At 42.8% G+C, this 21,628-nt stretch overlaps 1 protein-coding gene and 4 non-coding genes across 5 annotated transcripts; 3 read left to right on the forward strand and 2 right to left on the reverse strand.

Annotated features, from left to right (window-relative positions):
• Positions 1–2,689: 2,689 nt before the first annotated feature.
• Positions 2,690–2,760, reverse strand: Trnag-gcc (transfer RNA glycine (anticodon GCC)). Its single transcript has one exon. It is a non-coding gene; the product is annotated as a tRNA-Gly (tRNA).
• A 272-nt stretch (positions 2,761–3,032) lies between these two features.
• Positions 3,033–5,783, forward strand: Hspa6 (heat shock protein family A (Hsp70) member 6). The gene has a single exon (XM_046429111.2). It carries the CDS (start codon positions 3,515–3,517, stop codon positions 5,444–5,446), a length of 1,932 nt encoding a protein of 643 aa, XP_046285067.1. The 5' UTR covers positions 3,033–3,514; the 3' UTR covers positions 5,447–5,783.
• Positions 5,784–16,604: 10,821 nt separating this feature from the next.
• On the reverse strand, positions 16,605–16,687 carry Trnal-cag (transfer RNA leucine (anticodon CAG)). Its single transcript has one exon. It is a non-coding gene; the product is annotated as a tRNA-Leu (tRNA).
• Positions 16,688–17,249: 562 nt separating this feature from the next.
• Positions 17,250–17,321, forward strand: Trnag-ucc (transfer RNA glycine (anticodon UCC)). Its single transcript has one exon. It is a non-coding gene; the product is annotated as a tRNA-Gly (tRNA).
• Positions 17,322–17,912: 591 nt separating this feature from the next.
• Trnad-guc (transfer RNA aspartic acid (anticodon GUC)) lies at positions 17,913–17,984 on the forward strand. The gene has a single exon. It is a non-coding gene; the product is annotated as a tRNA-Asp (tRNA).
• The last annotated feature ends 3,644 nt before the right edge of the window (positions 17,985–21,628 follow it).

Here is a 21,628-nt window from a genome sequence, read left to right on the forward strand (position 1 = left end):
GGTCTCACTGAGTTGCTTAGTATCTCACTTTTGCTGAGGCTGGCTTAGAACTCATGATCCTCTGGCCTCAGTCTCCTCAGCTGCTGGAATTACAGGCATGCCCCACTGTGCCCAGCACTCCTGCTTTATTTTACTTCATGTACTTTTATCACCAACTGATATACTATGTGTTTACTTGTTTGTTGTCTACTTCCCTGCCCTCCCCCACTTTAGAATGCAAGCTCCAGGAGGAGTCTTTGTTTTGTTTACTTCCACTTACTCAAAGCCTAGTTCAGTTGGTGCTGAGAGCCACAGCCGAGTCTGTATGGCCCCTGGCATTTTGCCAACAGTATTGATTGACAGGCGAGGCATTACTATCCGCCTCTGCCGCAACTTTTTTCCTGATAATCCTTCTTCTTCTGAACTTTCTTTTTCTTTCTGACTAGAGTTCCTGGGCTCTTATCAACACATGCCCTAACTATTCTTGGTTCCACTGGGGTGCCTTCTTCCCTTAGTAATTTACTTCTCACCCCTTCCATATTTTCATCACAAAGACAATACAACATTTCAAGACAAAACAAGACACAAACATACTGTATCAATCTTCTCCATTTTCTCGAAATGGTCATTTTTCCTCTCGCCCTATCTGCCTAGGGACGAGCAGATTGCCCCCGTCCTATCTATGGATGGGCAGCTTTTTTTCGTCACTTACCCCTGAGTGTCCCGGGGCTCCCCGTACAGGCCACCAAATGCCGCAGTCTGGCTGGGCACAAATCACGAGCCACTGAAGCAGGAACAAACTTTATTTTTAAACTGCAGGAAAACACTTCACACAGCTCCCGGGGAATCCTCCGAACACCACGAGGCTTGTCCAGGAACCCCCAGCCGGAAATATATCTCCCGGAAATCCCTCCTCCTGCACTTCCCCAACCTATGGGAACTCTCAGGGAATCCCCGGAAATCCCCACGAGAACTCCAAAATAGTGCGAGAACTCAAAAGTTGCGCAGAGGGGGATAGTAATGCCTCGCCTGTCAATCAATACTGTTGGCAAAATGCCAGGGGCCATACAGACTCCGCCGTGGCTCTCAGCAAGTTGGGACATGATAAAACACTAAAATAATTATGGAGTGAGTAAATTCTTTGACATTTGAAATCAAGGACCAGTCTTAAGACCAGAAAATGCTTAGAAACCTCCTTATTTTAAAACCAAGGAATCTGTGGTCCAGATAAGTGAAATGATGTCGTTAAGAGCATATGGGCAGTTAGTGTGCCAGAACTTTATAAGTGATTTGGATCGTGCTATAAATTTTGTTCCACAGGTTTCTTTTGTTTTGTATTCTACATTGAGTCATAAGCATCCCTTCACTTCACAGTGTCCATTTAAGTCACTATTTAAATATCTGTTCTACTTAAAAGATACCCAAACTAAATTACTAAATGTAAGTGGATATGTTTAAGTTTGTATTGCATACATAAATTCCTCTATGTGTATGCAGTGAAACTCAGTGAAGAGATAATTTAAAAATATCTGAAGGGGATTGGGGCATAGTGCCAGACCCTGGATTTGACCCCTAGCACTACCATTCCAAAAAAGTGAATGACACTGGAAGCATGTATATGTGATTTAAAGCTATACCTGCAACTCTTGTGTGTGGGTGGAGAGAATCCTCTCTCTCTCTCTCTCTCTCTCTGTGTGTGTGTGTGTGTGTGTGTGTGTGTAATGCTGGAGACCAAGCTTAGGGCCTTAGGCATGTTTAAGCAAGTGCTCTGCTGCTGAGTTATAGCCCCAGCACCTTAAGTACTTAGGTAGGATTTTAAGCCTGGGGGTGGGCAGTGTCCAGGAATGGGGCAGACAAGGCAGTACCTGAACAGACTGGGATACAGTCCCCCTAGCCTGCCCAGGCTATCTTTTCTCTTTTGAGGTAAGGTCCCTTCTCTTTCAGGCTCTCTTTGTTAAAATATCTTGACTCTGGCTTCCAGGTCTGACCGACCTAGACTCTGAAAAGGAATGGATTTAAAACTGACAGCTTCTCTCCTTCCTGGAATTAAGACACAGGTTATCTTTTTTTGAGGATAGTTTGAATCTTCTCTTTCCTCAGAGTATTTCCAAGTGTACGTGTTTGAAATGGATCTTCTTTTGGCTTTCAGTAAAAGTCCAAACACCAGAAAGTCTTGATAGAATGTTCTGGATTAAAGAAAGTGAGACAAGAATAAGACTCAATTCATAAAGCCACAGACCTAATGGGAATGAGTGTGTATTTACTCCCAATTCCCGTATAGTCATTTAGGACAAAGGATGGACTGGGACCTGCATCAATTTACTGTCCAATTCAATCTGGGCTCTGGCTCAGATCCCGCTTAGGTCACAGAGACAAACGCACAGTGTCCCTTGTCAACTTGTCTCTGAGGATGTTGCTCCCCAGAATTACTAACTTTAAGGACGGATCTCAACAGAAGCTATGTTCCCGCTACCTTGCACCTGCTACCCTATATGATGCATTCTCCCAAGTAGAGTGAAGTCTCTTAAAAGATACCCAAACTAAATTACTAAATGTAAGTGGATATGTTTAAGTTTGTACTGCACACAGCCACCAGAGAAGGAGCGAGCGGGAACCAAATATAAAGAAACTAAAATCTCGGATAACCTGATTTCGTCTACTTAAGTGTCATACAGCGGGGAAAGAACGAACCAAAACTAAGAAGCGATTATGCATTGGCCGGGAATCGAACCCGGGCCTCCCGCGTGGCAGGCGAGAATTCTACCACTGAACCACCAATGCTGCCGACGGGCAGCGGGTGGCAGGTGGCAGCAGTACTTCTTCACCTCTGTTCAATTTCAGGATGTGTTTCATAAACAGCTATGCTGCCTCTTTAAACCTGCAGTTTCGAAAGAAAGAAACATTTTTTAATACCTAAAAGACAACAACTTAAACACTGTTTTAAGGCTGTAGCTCTATTCGCCTGGGTCTTTTCCAAGCCACGAAACTCTCACGCGCCCTCTAAGGCGGTTCCCAAGCTTGCGCGCCAGGAGAATCTGCTTCCAACCATATCAGGGAGGACTAGTCCGGGAAGTTACTGCCTTAACTGGTTTCTGCCACAGCTAAGCGCCTTTAGAACCAACCGGGAGAAGCTGGAACTTTCCCAGTGTTTCTTTTTGGCAGCTCTGAGTCAGGAGCCAATGGGACCGACTAGCCCCCCTCCGCCCTGCCTTGCTCCCCGAATCTGCTGGAACCTTCTCCCCGAGTCAGCGCGGCGCCTCCCTGCTGAGTCAGCCCGGGCGGGCTGGGACCGGGAGACTCTCGACTGGCGGAGAAGGTGAGGGAAGGTTCGTGGCAGCGGGGGAGGGAGGTCCCTCGCAACGGGATAAAAAGCCGGTGGAAGCTGAGCTGAGTAGATCCCAACTGGACTGGCAAGAGAGAAACAGAAGGACAGAACTGCTGAGCGACCCTCCACGGCTAAGCAGCACTAACTTCCGCAGCCTTGTGCATCAGACTTTGTATCCAACTCCTCCAAGGAGCTCGAGAAGCCATAGCCATGTCTGCTCCAAGAGAAGTGGTAATCGGCATCGATCTGGGCACCACGTACTCGTGCGTGGGTGTGTTCCAGCAAGGCCGGGTGGAGATCCTTGCCAACGACCAGGGCAACCGCACCACTCCCAGCTACGTCGCCTTTACAGACACCGAGCGGCTGGTAGGCGACCCTGCCAAGAGTCAGGCAGCCTTGAACCCGCACAACACGGTGTTCGATGCCAAGCGGCTGATAGGGCGCAAGTTCTCTGACGCTACTGTACAGTCGGACATGAAGCACTGGCCCTTCCAGGTAGTGAATGAGGGCAATAAGCCCAAAGTACGGGTGTCCTACCGCGGGGAAGACAAGTCATTCTACCCCGAGGAGATCTCGTCCATGGTGCTGAGCAAGATGAAGGAGACAGCTGAGACGTACCTGGGACAGCCTGTGAGGCACGCTGTGATCACGGTGCCTGCCTATTTCAATGACTCTCAGCGCCAGGCCACCAAGGACGCAGGTGCCATCGCAGGGCTCAATGTACTCAGGATTATCAACGAGCCCACTGCAGCAGCCATCGCGTATGGGCTGGACCGGCGGGGAGCCGGAGAGCGCAATGTGCTCATTTTTGACTTGGGTGGAGGCACCTTCGACGTTTCTGTCCTCACTATCGACGCAGGTGTCTTTGAAGTGAGGGCCACGGCTGGAGACACTCACCTGGGTGGAGAGGACTTCGACAACCGTCTGGTAACCCACTTCGTGGAGGAGTTCCGGCGGAAGCATGGGAAGGATGTGAGCGGGAACAAGCGGTCCCTTCGCCGATTACGCACTGCCTGTGAGCGAGCCAAGCGCACCTTGTCCTCCAGTACCCAGGCCACTCTGGAGATTGACTCCCTGTTCGAGGGTGTGGACTTCTACACATCCATAACTCGTGCCCGCTTTGAGGAATTGTGCTCAGATCTCTTCCGCAGCACCCTGGATCCGGTGGAGAAGGCCCTGCGGGATGCCAAGCTAGACAAGGCCCAAATCCATGATGTCATCCTGGTGGGTGGTTCCACCCGCATCCCTAAGGTTCAGAAGCTGCTGCAGGATTTCTTCAATGGCAAGGAGCTGAACAAGAGCATCAACCCTGATGAGGCTGTGGCCTATGGGGCTGCTGTGCAGGCAGCAGTGTTAATGGGGGACACGTGTGAGAAAGTGCAGGATCTCCTGCTGCTCGATGTGGCTCCCCTGTCCCTGGGACTGGAGACAGCAGGTGGTGTGATGACTACATTAATACAAAGGAATGCCACTATCCCCACCAAGCAGACCCAGACCTTCACCACCTACTCCGATCACCAGCCTGGAGTCCTTATCCAGGTGTATGAGGGTGAGAGGGCCATGACCAGGGACAACAACCTGTTGGGGCGTTTTGAACTCAGTGGCATCCCTCCTGCACCACGTGGAGTCCCCCAGATTGAAGTGACCTTTGACATTGATGCCAATGGCATCCTAAGTGTGACAGCCACTGACAGGAGCACAGGAAAGGCTAACAAGATCACCATCACCAATGACAAGGGCCAGCTGAGTAAGGAGGAGGTAGATAGGATGATTCGTGAGGCAGAACAGTACAAAGCTGAGGATGATGCTCAGAGGTGCAGGGTGACTGCCAAAAACTCCTTGGAGGCCTATGTTTTCCATGTAAAGGGCACCTTGCAAGAAGAAAGTCTTAGTGACAAGATTCTTGAAGAGGACAAGCACAAAGTTCAAGACAAGTGTCAGGAAGTCCTTGCCTGGTTGGAGCACAACCAGTTGGCAGAGAAGGAGGAATATGAGCATCAGAAGAGGGAACTGGAGCAAATTTGTCACCCCATCTTTTCTAGGCTCTATGGGGGGCCTGATATCCCTGGGGGCAGTAGTTGTGGGGCTCAAGCCCGACAGGGGAGGCCCAATACCGGCCCCATCATTGAGGAGGTAGATTGAATGACCCTCATGATAAGTCAGCTGTTATTGTAAGGCCAGGGTTTATGGGCCCTCTAAGCTATCTTCTATGATCCTGTCTTGAAACTTCAGTGGGTGAGGGAGTGTCTTCCCCCACGAATGGGGAACTTTCTTCTCAAGGTGTTTTATAACTGAGGTATTTGTCATTTGACTTTTTAAACTCTCTTTTCTCATTTCAAACAGGCAGAAGTCGTCATTACTAACATTTGTGTGACTCATTAACATTGTTTTCACCTACAGTTTATGTAGTTTAATATCTGCATGTATGGATTTTGTTATGGGAAAAATAGTTGTAGATCTAAATAAACTTTTAAAATTCCTTGGTTTTCTTTCCTACCAATTTTCTACATGATGGAGCTTGGGTTCTGAAGCAGGAGATGTTAGGGCAGGTGCTGAAGGCCAGACGCAAGGAGAATTCACAAGGTTGAGTATGAAACTTCTCTATAGGGGAAAATAGAATAAGGGGAAGAATTTGAGGCAGAAACACTAAAACAATACTGAATTTTAAGTGCTGACAGAGAACTGTGTTGTTCAGGAAAAGTAAAGGAGACAGAGTTGAAAAGGCAGAGACTGGATAGAAACTTAAGTACTGGCAAGGTTCTCATATGTGATCCTAAGATAAAAATTCTATTGGTATAACAGTGGTCCCCTTTATGTTTTGAATATGGCCCTTGCTGCTCTGCCACTGTGACTTATTTTTAAAATGAACATTTTTCTTTCTCTTCCTCTCTCCCTGCTCCTCCCTAATCTCAGGGGAAACGGGATTACCTTTCTTCCCCATCCTAGGCAGAGTTCTTGAGCACACACCCACCAAAGAAACAAGTAATTCTGACTTTGGGGACAGCATCAGAAGATTACAGAAATGACTATCTCCCAAATTAACAAGCGTATTAGAATTCCGGACAGAAAACATGTGGAATGTAGCCTTTGAGTCACCTCTTTAAAAGCCCCCTGTTCCTGCTGATGGGCAGAATCACAGCCTTTGGGACAGGAGTCCTCTGTGTTTCTCCTTTGCTAGCAAAGCAATACATCTTTTTCCTTTTTCTCAAAATCATGTCCAAGTTATTGGCTTGGCATCAAGGATAAGGCCAAGCTTTCAGTAACATTGGGAGCTTAGTTTAGTTTGTCAGTCTATGTAGTAATAGCACTGACAAATAGTTCACATGCTTATTAGACAATTCTAATCATGTCACTTTACCCTTTTTTTTTTTTTTTTGAAACCCCAAGTCTTGGACTCTGGAGTATATTGTGGGAGGCTGATATAGCATGTGACCAGCGTTTGCCTCCCCTTTTGATAGGTGTGGCACTGTCTGTCACCCTGTGATCTGATTGCTTAGGTAACCAAAGATAGTAGCCCCCATCTTTAGGGTTGAGAAAATGCAAATGTGTCTTGTGCATGGGTGTGCCTTCCTACATCCCTATGGGTTGAGCTACACTAACTCGTTCCTTTGTGATATTACCCCTTGCCCTGTTTGGGATAGAATGTTCCATGGACATGCCCTTTGTGTGTCCCCTTTCCTTACTCTGCCTTTGGGTGTGGCCTTCCTAGATGTCAGTCAACCTGCTGACAGCAGACATTATGAAGCTAGACACAGTCCCCTGAAACCTGGCCTCTTGCCTCATTTGAATGGCTTCTCCTCAATAAAAGGGGTCAGCATGAGCAGGCTCACTCTCTTTCTGCGGACCTTTAAGGTCAGAAGAGCCATCACAGCACCCCCAAAGATAAAAGTATTTCTGTCTCTTGTGTGGTTATTTCGTGTGGCCCAGTTCCCCTGGAGTGACCACTGAGTGTTTGTCGCATGCCACATGGCAGTATATGTTAGAATAGGTCTGGGGAATGATTGATCTTAGCTATGTGAAAGAAATAAGTATGCTTATTAGACAATTCTAATCATGTCACTTTACCCATTTTTTTTTTAAACAAAACCCCAAGTCTTGGACTCTGGAGTATATTGTGGGAGGCCGACAATTAGATAATTCTAATCACATCACTATCTGGTTTCTACTGATATTAGTGTATTCAAAAGCTCGGTTCTTGTCTCCCATGTCAATCCAATAACAAGGACACAGTTTTGAGTAAAAGGAAAAAGAAGGTTTATTGCTTTGATTGCAAAAGAGAAACACAGGGGACTCCTGTCCCAAAGGCTGTGATTCTGCCCATCAGCAGGAACAGGGGGCTTTTAAAGAGGTGACTTAAAGGCTACATTCCACATGTTCTCTGTCTGGAGTTGTAATTCCCTTGTTAATTTGGGAGATAGTCATTTATGAAATCTTCTGTTACCATCCCCAGAGTCTGGATTGCTTCATTCCTATGGTGAGTGTGTACTCAGGGACAGATAACTCTGCTTAGGATAGGAAAGAAAGGTAATTCTATTTTCCCTGAGATTAGGGAGGAACAGGAAGAGAGGAAGAGAAAGAAACATGTCCATTTAAAAAAATAAGTCACATTGGCAGAGCAGCAAGGACTATAGTCAAAGCATAAAGTGGACTACTGTTATACAATGTGGCATTTAACATCATGTCTCCTAAAGTCCCTATGATCTGTGAGTTTTTCAGTCATCTATTGTTTTTCATGACCTTAATACTTTTGAAGACTACTAGTTAGATATTTTGTAGCTTGCCCCTTAATTTGGGTTTGTTTGGTATTTTTTCAGATCTGACTGAGGCTTTGGGGGAAGAATATACTACTGAAGTGAAGTGTCCACGTCATCATCTTAAATTGAGACTGCATAGTATCACTGTCACTAGTCACTGGCAATGGTAACCTTGAACACTTGGTTAATGGTAACCTTGAATAGCTTTGTTTAAAAATTACCTTTTTAAATTTTTGTAAGCATGTCTCTTATGTATGCATTATGAGGTTCCTAAGACACACACAGTGCTTAATTTAACTTTGTACCCTCTTTTCAAAGTACAGAGTCTGACACATTGTAAATACTTAAATGACACTAAGTCAAAGATGGCCTAGTGAGAAGCAAGGGAAAGGGTATTTCACCTTGAAGATTAACCTGTGCAAAGTCATGTAGTGCCGCAGTCTGGCTGGGCATAAATCACGAGCCACTGAAGCAGGAACAAACTTTATTTTTAAACTGCAGGAAAACACTTCACACAGCTCCCGGGGAATCCTCCCGAACGCGCCAGGAGGCTTGTCCAGGAACCCCCAGCCGGAAATATCTCTCCCGGAAATCCCTCCTCCTGCACTTCCCCAACCAATGGGAACTCTCGGGGAATCCCCGGAAATCCCCATGAGAACTCCAAAATAGTGCGAGAACTCAAAAGTTGCGGCAGAGGCGGATAGTAATGCCTCGCCTGTCAATCAATACTGTTGGCAAAATGCCAGGGGCCATACAGACTCGGCCGTGGCTCTCAGCATCTCCCCCTTTTTGTTTAATTAAACAACAAGCAATGTGGCTTAGGGACCGTGCCTGTTAGGCAGTCCAATTCAACATATGGTCCTTACCCGTCATCGGATGAACTGACCTCTAGGCGTCAGCCTCCTGTCTTAGGTTGGTACCACTGCAATTGGATCATACCCGTCACTGACTACCGGTCCAGCATACAGCCATACTTGTGGATAGGCCTTTGCACCAGTGGGGGGTGAGGTTCTTTGCCTCACCTCTGTTGGCCCCCAAATTTTAGACCATCACTAGTAGAAGGGAGGAGGATGCAAAATGCCATGACACTAAGCCAATTGAGGGCTCCTTTGAAAAATTGTACCACCGGTGACACCATCAGCAAAAATACTCCAGCACTACCACAATTCGCTGTACCAACAGATAGTTCACAATACATACAAATGATACATAGTCCAGGCAAGGTCTGCAAGCAATTCAAAGCAGAGGAATCTGTCAATATGTCCATTTCCTCCCAAAGTAAATCAACTCCTTAATTGAGCATTACTTGTTGAGTTATTATTCATTGATGCATCAGTTTTTACAGTTTGTTGTGATAACTATCGAAGAAGCTGTAGTTTGGTTTTATCTTTGTCTTCACCGGCACTGGGATGAAGATAGGAATTCTGGCAATGATGCTAAGAAAAAAATTATGTAACATTCCAACAGGCACTAAGAAAACAATTTTTTGAACAATTTACATTATCCTGAACAGAATTATTAAATATAATGAGAAGGAAAGGTGAAAGTAAACAAACAGATCTGTTAACCTCCTTATTTGTTCACATATTAAAACAATTTTCAACAGCTGTTTACCCAATCTAAATTAAACCATTAAAATCACATGAATAAAAAAAATTTGGATCCATTTATTCATGAGCGCTCCTCATATATGATATATGGACATACACACATACAGACATACAACACAAAACAGAAGTGTGCACACATAACATACAACACATAAGACAATAGTAAAGGCCTTGTAGCTTTACCTAGGTGAAATCTCCATTGCAATGCTTAAAAACTCCACAGTCAAAAAATAAAACTGATCAGAAAAACATTATCCTAGGTCTGTATGAGCTCAAAAATAAAATAGAACTTTATGATGTGGGAAAAGGCAAATAATAAAATAAATATTGAAAAAAACATCCTGGTTAATCACCGTCGCAGATGTAAGAATAGCCAAACTGGAGTTCTGGATATCAGCTGTTATGGATTTGAGTCAAATCATCTTCCTTTTGGCCTGTAGAAATTGTTTTAGTTAATCTCTCTGGAATCCAAATCGGCTGCTGTTCTCCCTGTGGAAAAACACAAACAGAACCCCGACTCCAGACAATCACTGGGTCAGGACCTTTCCATTGTCCTGTTAGAATATCCTTCCAAAGTACCTTAGGCTTATGTACATTTTTTGGACACATATGCCTTTCCGCAGCACTAAGCCCTGAGGAATCCAAATTTAAAAAGTTTAGAGTAAAAAGGGTTATTTTAAGTTTATCTTTGGGTGACATATACCCCTTTCCAATTCCCTCTTTTTGCTTTAGTAAGTACATTTTAATAGTTTGATGAGCTCTTTCAACTATGCCTTGTCCCTGTGGATTGTATGGAATTCCTGTTATATGAGTAATGCCAAATGATGAGCAAAATTGTTTAAAAGAGGTAGAAATATAACCAGGACCATTATCTGTTTTTAACTGTTTTGGAACGCCCACAGTGGCAAAATTTTGTAAGCAATGAGCTATAACATCTTTAGTTTTTTCTCCGGAATGAAGGGAGCCCATCAAAAATCCGGAAGAAGTATCAACTGTAACATGCAAATATTTTAATTTTCCAAATTGTGGCAAGTGTGTGACGTCCATCTGCCAAATATGGTTAGGTATCAGTCCTCTAGGATTGACTCCAAGATTAACTTGTGGTAAAAAGGTCACACAATTTTGACATTGTTTTATTATTTGTCTAGCTTGTTCCTTAGTTATTTTAAAACGCTTTTGTAAAGTATTAGCATTGACATGGAACCTTTTATGAAAATGTGTAGCTTCTTCTAGTGTAGAGAAAATATGTATGTCATGTGTAGTTTTATCTGCTAAATCGTTGCCCAAACTAAGGGCTCCAGGCAATCCTGTATGTGCTCTGATATGTCCTATAAAGAATGGATCTTTTCTGTCCCAGATTACACTTTGTATAGCAGAAAACAAAGAGAAAACAGTAGAGGAAGGGGAAATCCTGCCAGCATCTTCAAGGGATACTATAGCATTAACTACATACTGACTATCAGAGAATAAATTAAATACAGAATCTTTAAACATCACAAAAGCTTGTAAAACTGCATTAAGCTCTACCTTTTGAGCTGATTGTTTGGGTACTAAAAATGTAAAAGTTTGATCAGGGGTAACTACTGCTGCTGTACCATTATTTGACCCATCAGTGAATACATTTGGAGCATTCATGATAGGGGTTTTTCTTGTCATTTTTGGAAAAACTACAGGATGCGAAGACCAAAAAGACAACAAAGGATTAGATGGTAAGTGATTATCAAATGAAACATTAGATTTACACATGATTATTGCCCAAGTATTTAACTCATTAGCTAACTCATCAATTTGATCCATAGTATATGGAGTAATAATTTTATTGGGAGAAATTCCAAACACTCCCTTTGCTGCTTTTATTCCTTTGAGTATTAATTGTCCTACAGCCTCAGGATACCTAGTAAGAATAGTGTTAGGAGAATAAGATAAATGTATCCACAATAATGGACCTTCTTGCCAAAATACTCCTGTAGGAATATTTTTTGTTGGTATTACAATAAATAATAAAGGCAAAGTTATATCAATTCTATCCAAATGCATATTTTCCATATATGTTTCAATAATTTTTAATGCCTTTCTTGCTTCAGGCGTTAACATGCGGGGTGAATTTGGATCTGATGGACCTTTTAGGATATCAAATAAAGGTCCCAACTCTCCTGTTGGTATGCCTAGATAAGGCCTTATCCAATTTATGTCTCCTAATAACTTTTGAAAGTCGTTAAGTGATTTGAGTTGATCTACTCGTATTTGAATTTTTGGTGGACGGACCATGGTTGAGGATAATAGAACTCCTAAATAATTAATTGGAAAATTTAATTGTACTTTATCTATTGCTATCTCTAGATTATAATTTTTTAATAAATTTGTAAGTGTGGCATAACATTCTAGCAATGTGTTTTTATCTTTGTGTGCTAACAATACATCATCCATATAGTGAAATATTTGTAGTTTAGGATTTTGATTTCTAAGTGGCTGGATTGCTTTGTTAACATAAATTTGACACATAGTTGGGCTGTTAGCCATCCCTTGAGGGAGTACTTTCCATTCATATCTCTGATCAGGACCTTCATGATTCAGTGCAGGGATAGTAAATGCAAAATGTGGACTATCCTCAGGATGAATTGGAATTGAAAAAAAACAATCTTTAATATCTATAGCTAAAACGTACCAGGTTTTTGGCAAAGCAGACAATTGAGGAATCCCTGATTGAGCAGGTCCCATAATAACCATCTCATTATTAATGGCTCTTAAATCTTGCAATAATCTCCATTTACCAGATTTCTTTTTAATGACAAAAATGGGAGTATTGTAAGGAGATACGGAAGGTTGTATATGTCCCTCCGCTAATTGTTGTTTGACCAGGTCATGGGCTGCTTGTATCTTTTCTTTAGTCAGGGGCCACTGAGGAACCCATACTGGTCTATCTGATTTCCAAGTAATTTTTATTGCCTCAGTGACCCCTTCTGAAAACCCAGTCCATGTCTATTTATTCCCTGATCTATCTGAATTGGTGCTGCTATGCCTTGTTCTCCTAATCTTTTTTCTTTCCTGAAACCTTGTCTAGCCCTAATAGTGGGCGCATTTGGATTGATGTTATTTGTTAATGTCAAACCTAATTGATCTAGGACATCTCGTCCCCATAAATTTATAGGAAGATGATCCAATACATATGGCTGTATAGTTCCTTCACATCCTTCAGGATCCTTCCAATCTAATACCATTGCACTTCTATGGGGATTAGTCGCCACTCCTAGGCCTCGAAGCGTTTGAGTGGCTTGTTGTAACGGCCAATGTTTTGGCCATTCTTGACGAGATATGATGCTAAGGTCTGCACCTGTATCCAGTAGTCCATTAAATTCATGTCCTTGAATATTTAGTTTTAGCATGGGACGAGAATCTAAATTTAAAGACAGCATAGCCCAATCTACACCTGTGGAGCCTAATCCCCTGGAACCTCTTTCTATAGTACTACTGGAAAATTTATCATGTAGGCTGGGTATTATTAATAACTGTGCTATTCTATCTCCTGGTGAAATTACTGATATACCCTTTGGAGAGCTAGCTATAATTTTTATTTCACCTTCATAATCGGGATCAATTACCCCGGGACATATCATAAGTCCTTTTAGCGTAGAAGAACTGCGTCCTAACAATAAGCCTACTGTTCCTTGGGGAAGAGGTCCTTTTACTCCTGTGGGAATGATTTGAACTCCCATCTCTGGAGTTAGTACTGCTCTGGCGGAGGCGCAGATGTCCAACCCTGCGCTTCCTCTGGTTCGTCTGATGAGAGATCTGATGGATAATGTGTCCTGGGCACTACCCTGATGGTGTTGCTGGGTTCCTCCATGGTGTTTCTGGGTTCCTCCAGTGCCCCGTACATTTGTGGTCGTGGGCCCCGGAGCATTGGGCCCCCCTGTCCGTTTTTTGGCAATGGAGCTCGATGCCTTTCTCCACGATATCGTGGGTAAACACTTGGTCCTTGTCTGTTTTTTGATAACGGAATACCCTCTATGGTGGTTTGAGAACGGCATTCATTAGCCCAATGTTTCCCTCTACGGCATCGTGGGCAAATACCCGGTATTCTATTCGTTTGATATCTAGCTTTGTTAAACCCTCCTCCTATGGGGCAACTCCTTTTAAAATGTCCTGTTTGATCACAATTATAGCATGTTTTTGGCCTGGCATCTAAAGCCTGTTGTACTGTTGCTAAGACTTGCCCTTGTTCATTAATGTCTCTACATAATTTAATATATGTGTTTAAATCTTCATGTCTCCATGGTCTAATGACCTCTCTGCAACAACGATTTGCTTGGTCATAAGCCAGTTGTTTTATAAATGGCATTGCCTGTTCTGTATCCCCAAAAATTCTGGAAGCTGCTTGAATAAGCCTATCTACAAATTCAGCGTAAGGTTCATTAGTTCCTTGTATTACCTTAGATAATTGACCTTGTAAACCTCCATGCCCCTGTAAAGTTTTTCATGCCCTAACCGCATCTACAGCAATTTGTGCGTATACGCCAGGATCATATTCAATTTGTTGCCGTTGACCCTCATAAGGCCCTTTTCCTAACAACATATCTAGATTTCTTTGAGGGTAACCGGCTGCTGCATTTTGTCTAGCTGTCTCCCTGCAAAATTCCTCATTGGCAACCTTCCATAACAAATATTGTCCTCCATTTAGCACAGATTTACACATACTAGCCCAATCTGCTGGCGTCATGTCCAAGTTGGTAATGGATTCGACCATGCTTACAGTGAACGGTGCTTGAGGACCATAGGTTGTTACAGCCTCCTTTAACTGCTTCACTGTTTTGAAATCTAAAGCACGGTGAATTCGCTGCCCTCCTGCCTGCTCAAGTACAGGGCATGCTAATCTTTGAGGTCCTGTCTCAGGATCCCATCTATCAACTACGGGGTTTGAGGGCCACTCAGCTATCTCCATAGGGGGAGCTGTTGGTTGAATTACGCCCTCTGGTGATAGAACGGTGTTAGTAGCAGCCTCCTGTTGTAGCTTTTTCCCTAATAGCTGTTTCTCCTCTAAGCTTTCTTTCTTTAAATTTTTTTTCTCTGTCTGACTAGCTTGAGAGACCTTCTCTTTTGCTTGATCTAAAATGTCTTTCTCCATGGTCTGAACCTCTAACAGTTTACTTAACACTCTTTCAGTTTGTTTTTTACTAATTTCTAATCTGTTATAAAGATAACGCAACCCAGTAAGATAACACAAAACAAAACCGAAACAGGATGAAACAAAAACGGAACAAAAAATCGTTGTATCAATTTTCCTATTTTCTTGACATGTGCATTTGTGGTCTATTTCTATCTCTTCCTCAGGGGTGAACAACTTCAAACCTTGAGCCAACCATTTTTCCCAATCTGCCTGAGAAAATTCTAGGGATAGGCAGCTTGAAACAAACACAAAACAAATCAAAACAAGAACACATTGTTTTTTAAAATGGTCGCCCATTCTCTCGCCTTCCCTTAGGGGCAAGCAATTTCACTTACCCCGAAGCTTCAGACGTCCCCCGTACGGGCCACCAAATGCCGCAGTCTGGCTGGGCATAAATCACGAGCCACTGAAGCAGGAACAAACTTTATTTTTAAACTGCAGGAAAACACTTCACACAGCTCCCGGGGAATCCTCCCGAACGCGCCAGGAGGCTTGTCCAGGAACCCCCAGCCGGAAATATCTCTCCCGGAAATCCCTCCTCCTGCACTTCCCCAACCAATGGGAACTCTCGGGGAATCCCCGGAAATCCCCATGAGAACTCCAAAATAGTGCGAGAACTCAAAAGTTGCGGCAGAGGCGGATAGTAATGCCTCGCCTGTCAATCAATACTGTTGGCAAAATGCCAGGGGCCATACAGACTCGGCCGTGGCTCTCAGCAATGTAGATTATACCAGTTCTGAAATTTTAATATACATTTGAATCAGCTGAGGGAATCTTACAAAATACAAATTAAGTAGACCTTTTTTTTTTCTTTTCCAAATTAAGTATGTCTGAGGTGAGACCTGAAATCTGCCTTTTTGATGAGTTCTAGGCTATTTCAATTCTACACCCATTTTACTAGGAAGCAAACTAAGGCTCAGAAGTGTCAAATGCTTTCCCCAAGGTCACAGTCTATTAAAATAACAGTTATGCTTGGCAAACTTCCATTAATCAAGCTAAAGATCCTTACATCTTGGCCCTTATGAACTTCTCACATTCTGCTTCTTTTTCTTAACAGCTCTTTTCTCTTCCTAAAAGGACAGAACTTTTTATTTTCCATACAGTTTCTCCCAAATCAGAAAGTGGTTTATTTTTGAAATTGTAGAAAAAGGATTTCTTGAAGCAACTAATTCCATGAGTTTATTTTTCCTATTACTTCTCCATTTGATCTAGTGATCTCTTTTCCTGGTATGAACTAGGTAACCTATTGAATTAAATTGGTTGGTGTGGGCAAAGTGGAGAAACATAAGAATCTCATGGTCACCAAAGTTTGATACCATTGCCCTAGCATTAATAGACTTGAGGTAATTACAATTAATAATTAATTTGCTATAGCAAATGATGGGCTTTTCTTTGTTTAGTCACTTGTTCAGTCAGAAGAGACTGATAGCTGCCTTCCTCAGGGTGTTTGACATATAGAAAGATCTCAATACATTGTTGTTGGATGAAGGAAGGGATAAACAGGCAAAGGAAAACTGGTGTCTTAAAGTTAAAAAAAAAAAAAAAAGAATTTTCTTCCTCAATAGGCAGGTATAGATCTTAATTGCAACTGCAAATTTAACAGTCTTCTGCATATAATACAGAAAAGTAGATTCAGCTCTACATTTGCAACAAAGCACAAATAATCTTCGTGTAGGATTTTTTTAAAAAGTATATAGCAACACTATTTTCTCCAGAAAATAACTGTTAATCATTTGGTAGAGAAAGAAAGTTGCAGAGCCAAAATACTTCTTTGTCAGAAGTGGGATTCGAACCCACGCCTCCAGGGGAGACTGCGACCTGAACGCAGCGCCTTAGACCGCTCGGCCATCCTGACTCACGGCCAAAAGCTTGCTTTATTTTCCTTTAAGTCTATCATTATGGAGCATTATGCCACATCATATTAATGTTTATTTATGGTTTCAAATAAAAATTTGATTCTCCCTGCACCCCTTTCTTTATAAAGCAGCAAAAATAAAACTGTCTGTTACTAACAGCTCTTTCCAACTTCCTCACCGCCTTAAACCTTGAAGTTCCATTTTCCATTTTCCCTGGCGCTCCTGTCCTCTAGAGAAGCAGAGTCAAGCCAGTCGTGAATCTAGTATCTGACTAGATACCTTCGCCCAAATGTCTGTTGCCAAATCCGACAGCAGGTGGATCCAGTACCGAGTCTCATGGAACTGGGAACATCCGGCTGTAAGGCTAACAGGGCTGAGATGAGGCGGGGGAAATAACTGCCTTGGAGCTGAGCCCTGGCTTTCTCATTCAACCTTGGCGTCCGAGGCTCCGGCACTGGGTGGCTTCTGCATTCCTCAGAGTCAGGGCGCAATTTGAGACCTTGGACAAATTTTAAACCTCTATTTCCGTTTTAAATGTAATTCCAAAGGTGCTTCCTCAAAGCGTTGGTGGTATAGTGGTGAGCATAGCTGCCTTCCAAGCAGTTGACCCGGGTTCGATTCCCGGCCAACGCAAAGTGATTTTATTTATTTTGGATACTTGTTGCATTTTATACCTGCCTGACACTAGAAACTGCAGTTCTTGTCTCACTATCTCTAGTTTTGATACTTCCCGGTACTCAGGAATGAATCTTTGTGATCTTCTGGATTCTGGGATCTCATGCTTGAATCTCACACTCGGAAAGGAATTCCTCTGCGAAGTTCAGACGGTAGCCAAAAACACATGAGTAGTGTGAAATTGGCGGGTTCATTTAAGACATCGCATTTTCAAATTTACTTTTAATTTATAAATTAATTGAAAGAATACATTAATAAATGAAGTTCCTAAATAAGTAGAACTTCTTAAACGGATACTCACCACAGCTATTTAAAGTTTAAGTATTTGGGGGGAAACAGGTATATGCCCCTTATTCTTCAATTGTAAATTTTATAGAATGTAAATACCTATAGATTCCCTATGAATGACATATGGCTTTACCTCTTTTACTGCACTACATGGATCAGGACGGTGAAAAACTATGCCAGCAACCGGCAACTTTTCGAAGGTTCAGTAATAGTTTAGGACTTTCATAAATAGTGATTTTGAAAACGGGAAGCTAGTAGTCCTCCTCGTTAGTATAGTGGTGAGTATCCCCGCCTGTCACGCGGGAGACCGGGGTTCGATTCCCCGACGGGGAGACTTCAATTTACCTTTTTCATCCCTTGATTCCTGTGTAAGCATATCATTCTTAAACAACTTTAAAATTTAGGTTTCAAAATTATGTTCTCTAGTCAATTCTTGTATTAATCCTAGAAGCGAGTTTCCATACCTGTCATTGGATGAGCCTGTCACTCATTTTTACTGTCTTCCATTCCCAGAACTTTCTGCTGCCCACAGGAAGATCCTCCTGGGGTTCAGGCTGTGCCTTAAGTCTTGGCCACCTTTCCTCTTGCTATCCCCTGCTCCAATAGGAGGAGCTCCTGCGTATGTAGCTCTTGAGCAGTAGCCAGCTCCCCAGTTCTCGGGTCCGCACTTTTTCCTGTGCCCTACTGCATGAAGGTCTGTAGACTTGTATAACAACCAAGAAACAAACTACAAGTTATAGGGAATAACAAAGATTTCGTGCCCAAATCAAGCAAAGAAAGGAGCAAATCAAGCACGTAAACACAATAGGGAGACCTGGGTTTGGTTTTGTTTGTTGCTGCTGTTTTTAATCACTAAGGAAGAGCTTGCATTTGGCAAATAAATCATTTAACTTATGTGAAATTCTGATTTTTCACCTGCTAAAAGGAGGAGCACTTCAAACTTTACTTTGAGTGGCGTCTTCCAGATCCTTTGTGAAGTCCGTAGACAATTAGGCCCCAGGGAGGGAACTTCCCTTACAGTTCCCCTACCGGCCCGCCCTCCCGCCCGCCCTAAATTAACCCGGGCACCAAAACTCCTCCTACCACCTAGCCTGGCCAGCCAAAAAGCCCGCCAAAAGTTAAGTAACTCCTTCCACGACCTGGCTCTTAGCAGAGTCCCATAAAAACCAGACCCTCCAGGTGGCCCACCGCCCTTCCCCTGTGCCCCGAAGATGAAGATGTGCCCCTCCGGTGCTGAATAAAGCATTGCTGGTCCACGAGGTCTGCCTCCATTTTCTTTTTCTTTTTGTATTCTCTTTCATGTGCTTTCACTTTGTAGCTCTAAAGTCCTTTGAAGTAGAACCCTGCAGGAAGAGTGTGGTTTTTAATTGACATATTTTGAATCTCAACTCTCCCACTTAACTAGCCCTTTGACTTCAAGCAAATTGTTCAAACTTTCTGAGCCTGTTTTATCGTTAAATGTATATATTAAAAAGGTATTTATTCTGATAAAGAATAATTAAGAATAATTCTATATTTTATTCCAAATGGTTGTTTTGAGGATGAAAGATAATATGTGTAAAAAACATGGTATATAGTATAGGCTCATTTTTTTAAAAAAAGGTTTCCTGAATAGGTAATACATAGTACTGATACCGCAGGTTATTGGGGGTGGATCCTGCTTCCCCACATGTTGAAGTTTGAACATTAGAGAAGCATATGGAGGCAAGCATATAAAGCAGGGTTTATTTTAAAAGGGGTAACATAGGCTTCTTCCGGGAGGGAGAAGGGGGCCATAGCTGGTATCCTGATATCCCAAGAAGCAAGTTGTTCTGCACTTTTTACTTGTCCTAGGCTTCCTTTGTTCTCCTGCCCTCTTCCCCTTATCTTTCTCCTTCCTGAGTACTTGACTGGGCCCTGGACTAGGCCCAGGAATGCTTGGTGGGACAGCCTAAATAAAGGTGGGAAATTGGTGGGCTGAAGGGGGAAGGGCAGGATGGTGCTGCCCAGGACACATTAATTAACAACTTTATAGCTCCCTGTAGGGAGGGGCAACTCCTGGGACCGGTTACCTTAGCAACAGGTTGGAGCAGGGGTAAGTTCTTGATAAGGGAGCAGGAAGGACTCTGAAGGAATTAACTGTCCCTCAGGGGACAGTCTCCAACTCGCAGAGACTCGCTCAAATTGTCCTGACTTGATCTACCTATCTATACTGACTGCCAGCCTAATTCCGGCTTCAGTACTTGCAGAAAATATGGGGATTTGGGCGGAGGAGGTAATTCAGTGGTAGAGTGCTTGCCTGACACCATTGAGTCTCTGGGTTCAGCACTCAGCACTGAAAAGAAAAAGAAAAATCACACAGGTATAAAAGAAATGAATTACTAACAAATGAAAGGCACCCACCTCCCAGGGGCTCAGCGGCATACACCCATATACAGCTCAGGAGGCTGAGGCAGAAGGATTTCAAAATCAAAGCAAGCTTGAGCAACTTCTAGGAGTCCTGACTCCAAATAAAAGGGGCTGGGAATGTGGCACCCTTTGGATTCAATCCCCTGTACAAAAAAAAAAAAAAAAATGGAGATATATATATATATATATATCCATCTATATATCTATCATCAGAAAACCCCTCTTTATGCTTTGTTTTTATATCTCTTTGATATTTGGAGTCAGGGGTGGTGTGTTTCAAATGCAAAGTTGGAATCATACTATGCATATTGTTTATTTTTTAATAGACTTTATTCTTTTAGAGCAGTTTTAGGTTCATAGTGAACTTTTAAGGAGAGTACAGAGATTTCCCAAACACTCCTTATCCTTAATATACATGGTCTCCACCATTATTAATATTCCCCACCAGAGTAGTCATTTGTTGATAAATCTACATTGATAGATCATAATTATCCAAAGACCATTGTTTATATTAGGATTCACTTGGTGTCCTATATTTTAGGGATTTGGACAAATGAATAATGGCATGTTTTTTTAACCTGCTTGACTTTTTACATAGAAATGTTGTGACTATTTATTCATTAACTGTTAGCCTAAAACAATCTTTTAATCACTTTATTGTGTTATACTATTGTTATGCCAGATTCATGGGACCCCAATAGACCTCCAGGAGCCGAATCCGGTGCAATCACAGGAGAGTCTTTATTGCAAGCTCGAGCCTGGACTCACAACCATTCCCGACGCAGCAGTCCCAGGGAGTGAGTCCTGGTCCTTTGTTCAGTGAGATTTTATAGGTTTGGGGGGTACTCTATGCGTCACAACATCACACAGCATATCATTCCATACCGAAGGAAAATCAAACAACAGCTCTTAACATTGATTAGCATATTCAATGTCGGGAACAAGTTGGGTAGGGGTGATTGGTTAGTACAAGAGGAGGATTCATTTGAACTGATTGGTTTAGGCCACGAGTGGTATATGTGCTAAACTACATGGTTTCCCAACATGTTATCAACCACCATAAACTACTTCGGGGTCATCTGGCATCCCAAGTATTTTCCCTGTCTCATGCTGATTGGTGGTTGCTAGGGGGTTGCTATGGGTCCTTACCTAGCCTAACTGAGTCAGGGACACCTGCCACAGCAGACCTCTGTTATTTACAGGCAAACAACTCAGCAGGGTGGGTATGTGCTTAGGAGTGCTCTGTGGGTCTTTCCAAGGACAAGGGTCACACCCCCTTCCTTAGGACTGGCCTTGAGGTAGAAGTTGCTGTTGTTTATTTCTTTTTAAAAATGGAGTCACATCAGTTTCTCACTATATGGATACACCACAATTTCTTTAACAAATCTTTTATTTTTGAACATTGATATTTCCAGTTTTTTGGGGGGTGTTTTTTTTTTTCTCCTCTCGTGGGGCAGCTTCTGAAATCTCTGCTCAGTATTCTTTCAGTCTTCTAGAAATAACTTTCACCTCGACCTTCCTAGAACCTCTGCTCAATGAATGTCCATTTCGAGTGTGAAACAAGGATTTGACGGAGATTTATTGGCAAA

Source organism: Marmota monax, unplaced genomic scaffold, assembly GCF_021218885.2.
Source record: "Marmota monax isolate L192 unplaced genomic scaffold, Marmota_monax_Labrador192_F-V1.1 WCK01_AAM20220418_F8-fsc00145, whole genome shotgun sequence".
In the NCBI taxonomy this organism is placed as follows: domain Eukaryota; kingdom Metazoa; phylum Chordata; class Mammalia; order Rodentia; family Sciuridae; genus Marmota; species Marmota monax.

What these genes read in the sequence shown, in the direction of transcription:
- Hspa6 (XM_046429111.2), top strand. Translation starts at nt 3,515, where the DNA reads ATGTCTGCTCCAAGAGAAGTGGTAATCGGCATCGATCTGGGCACCACG.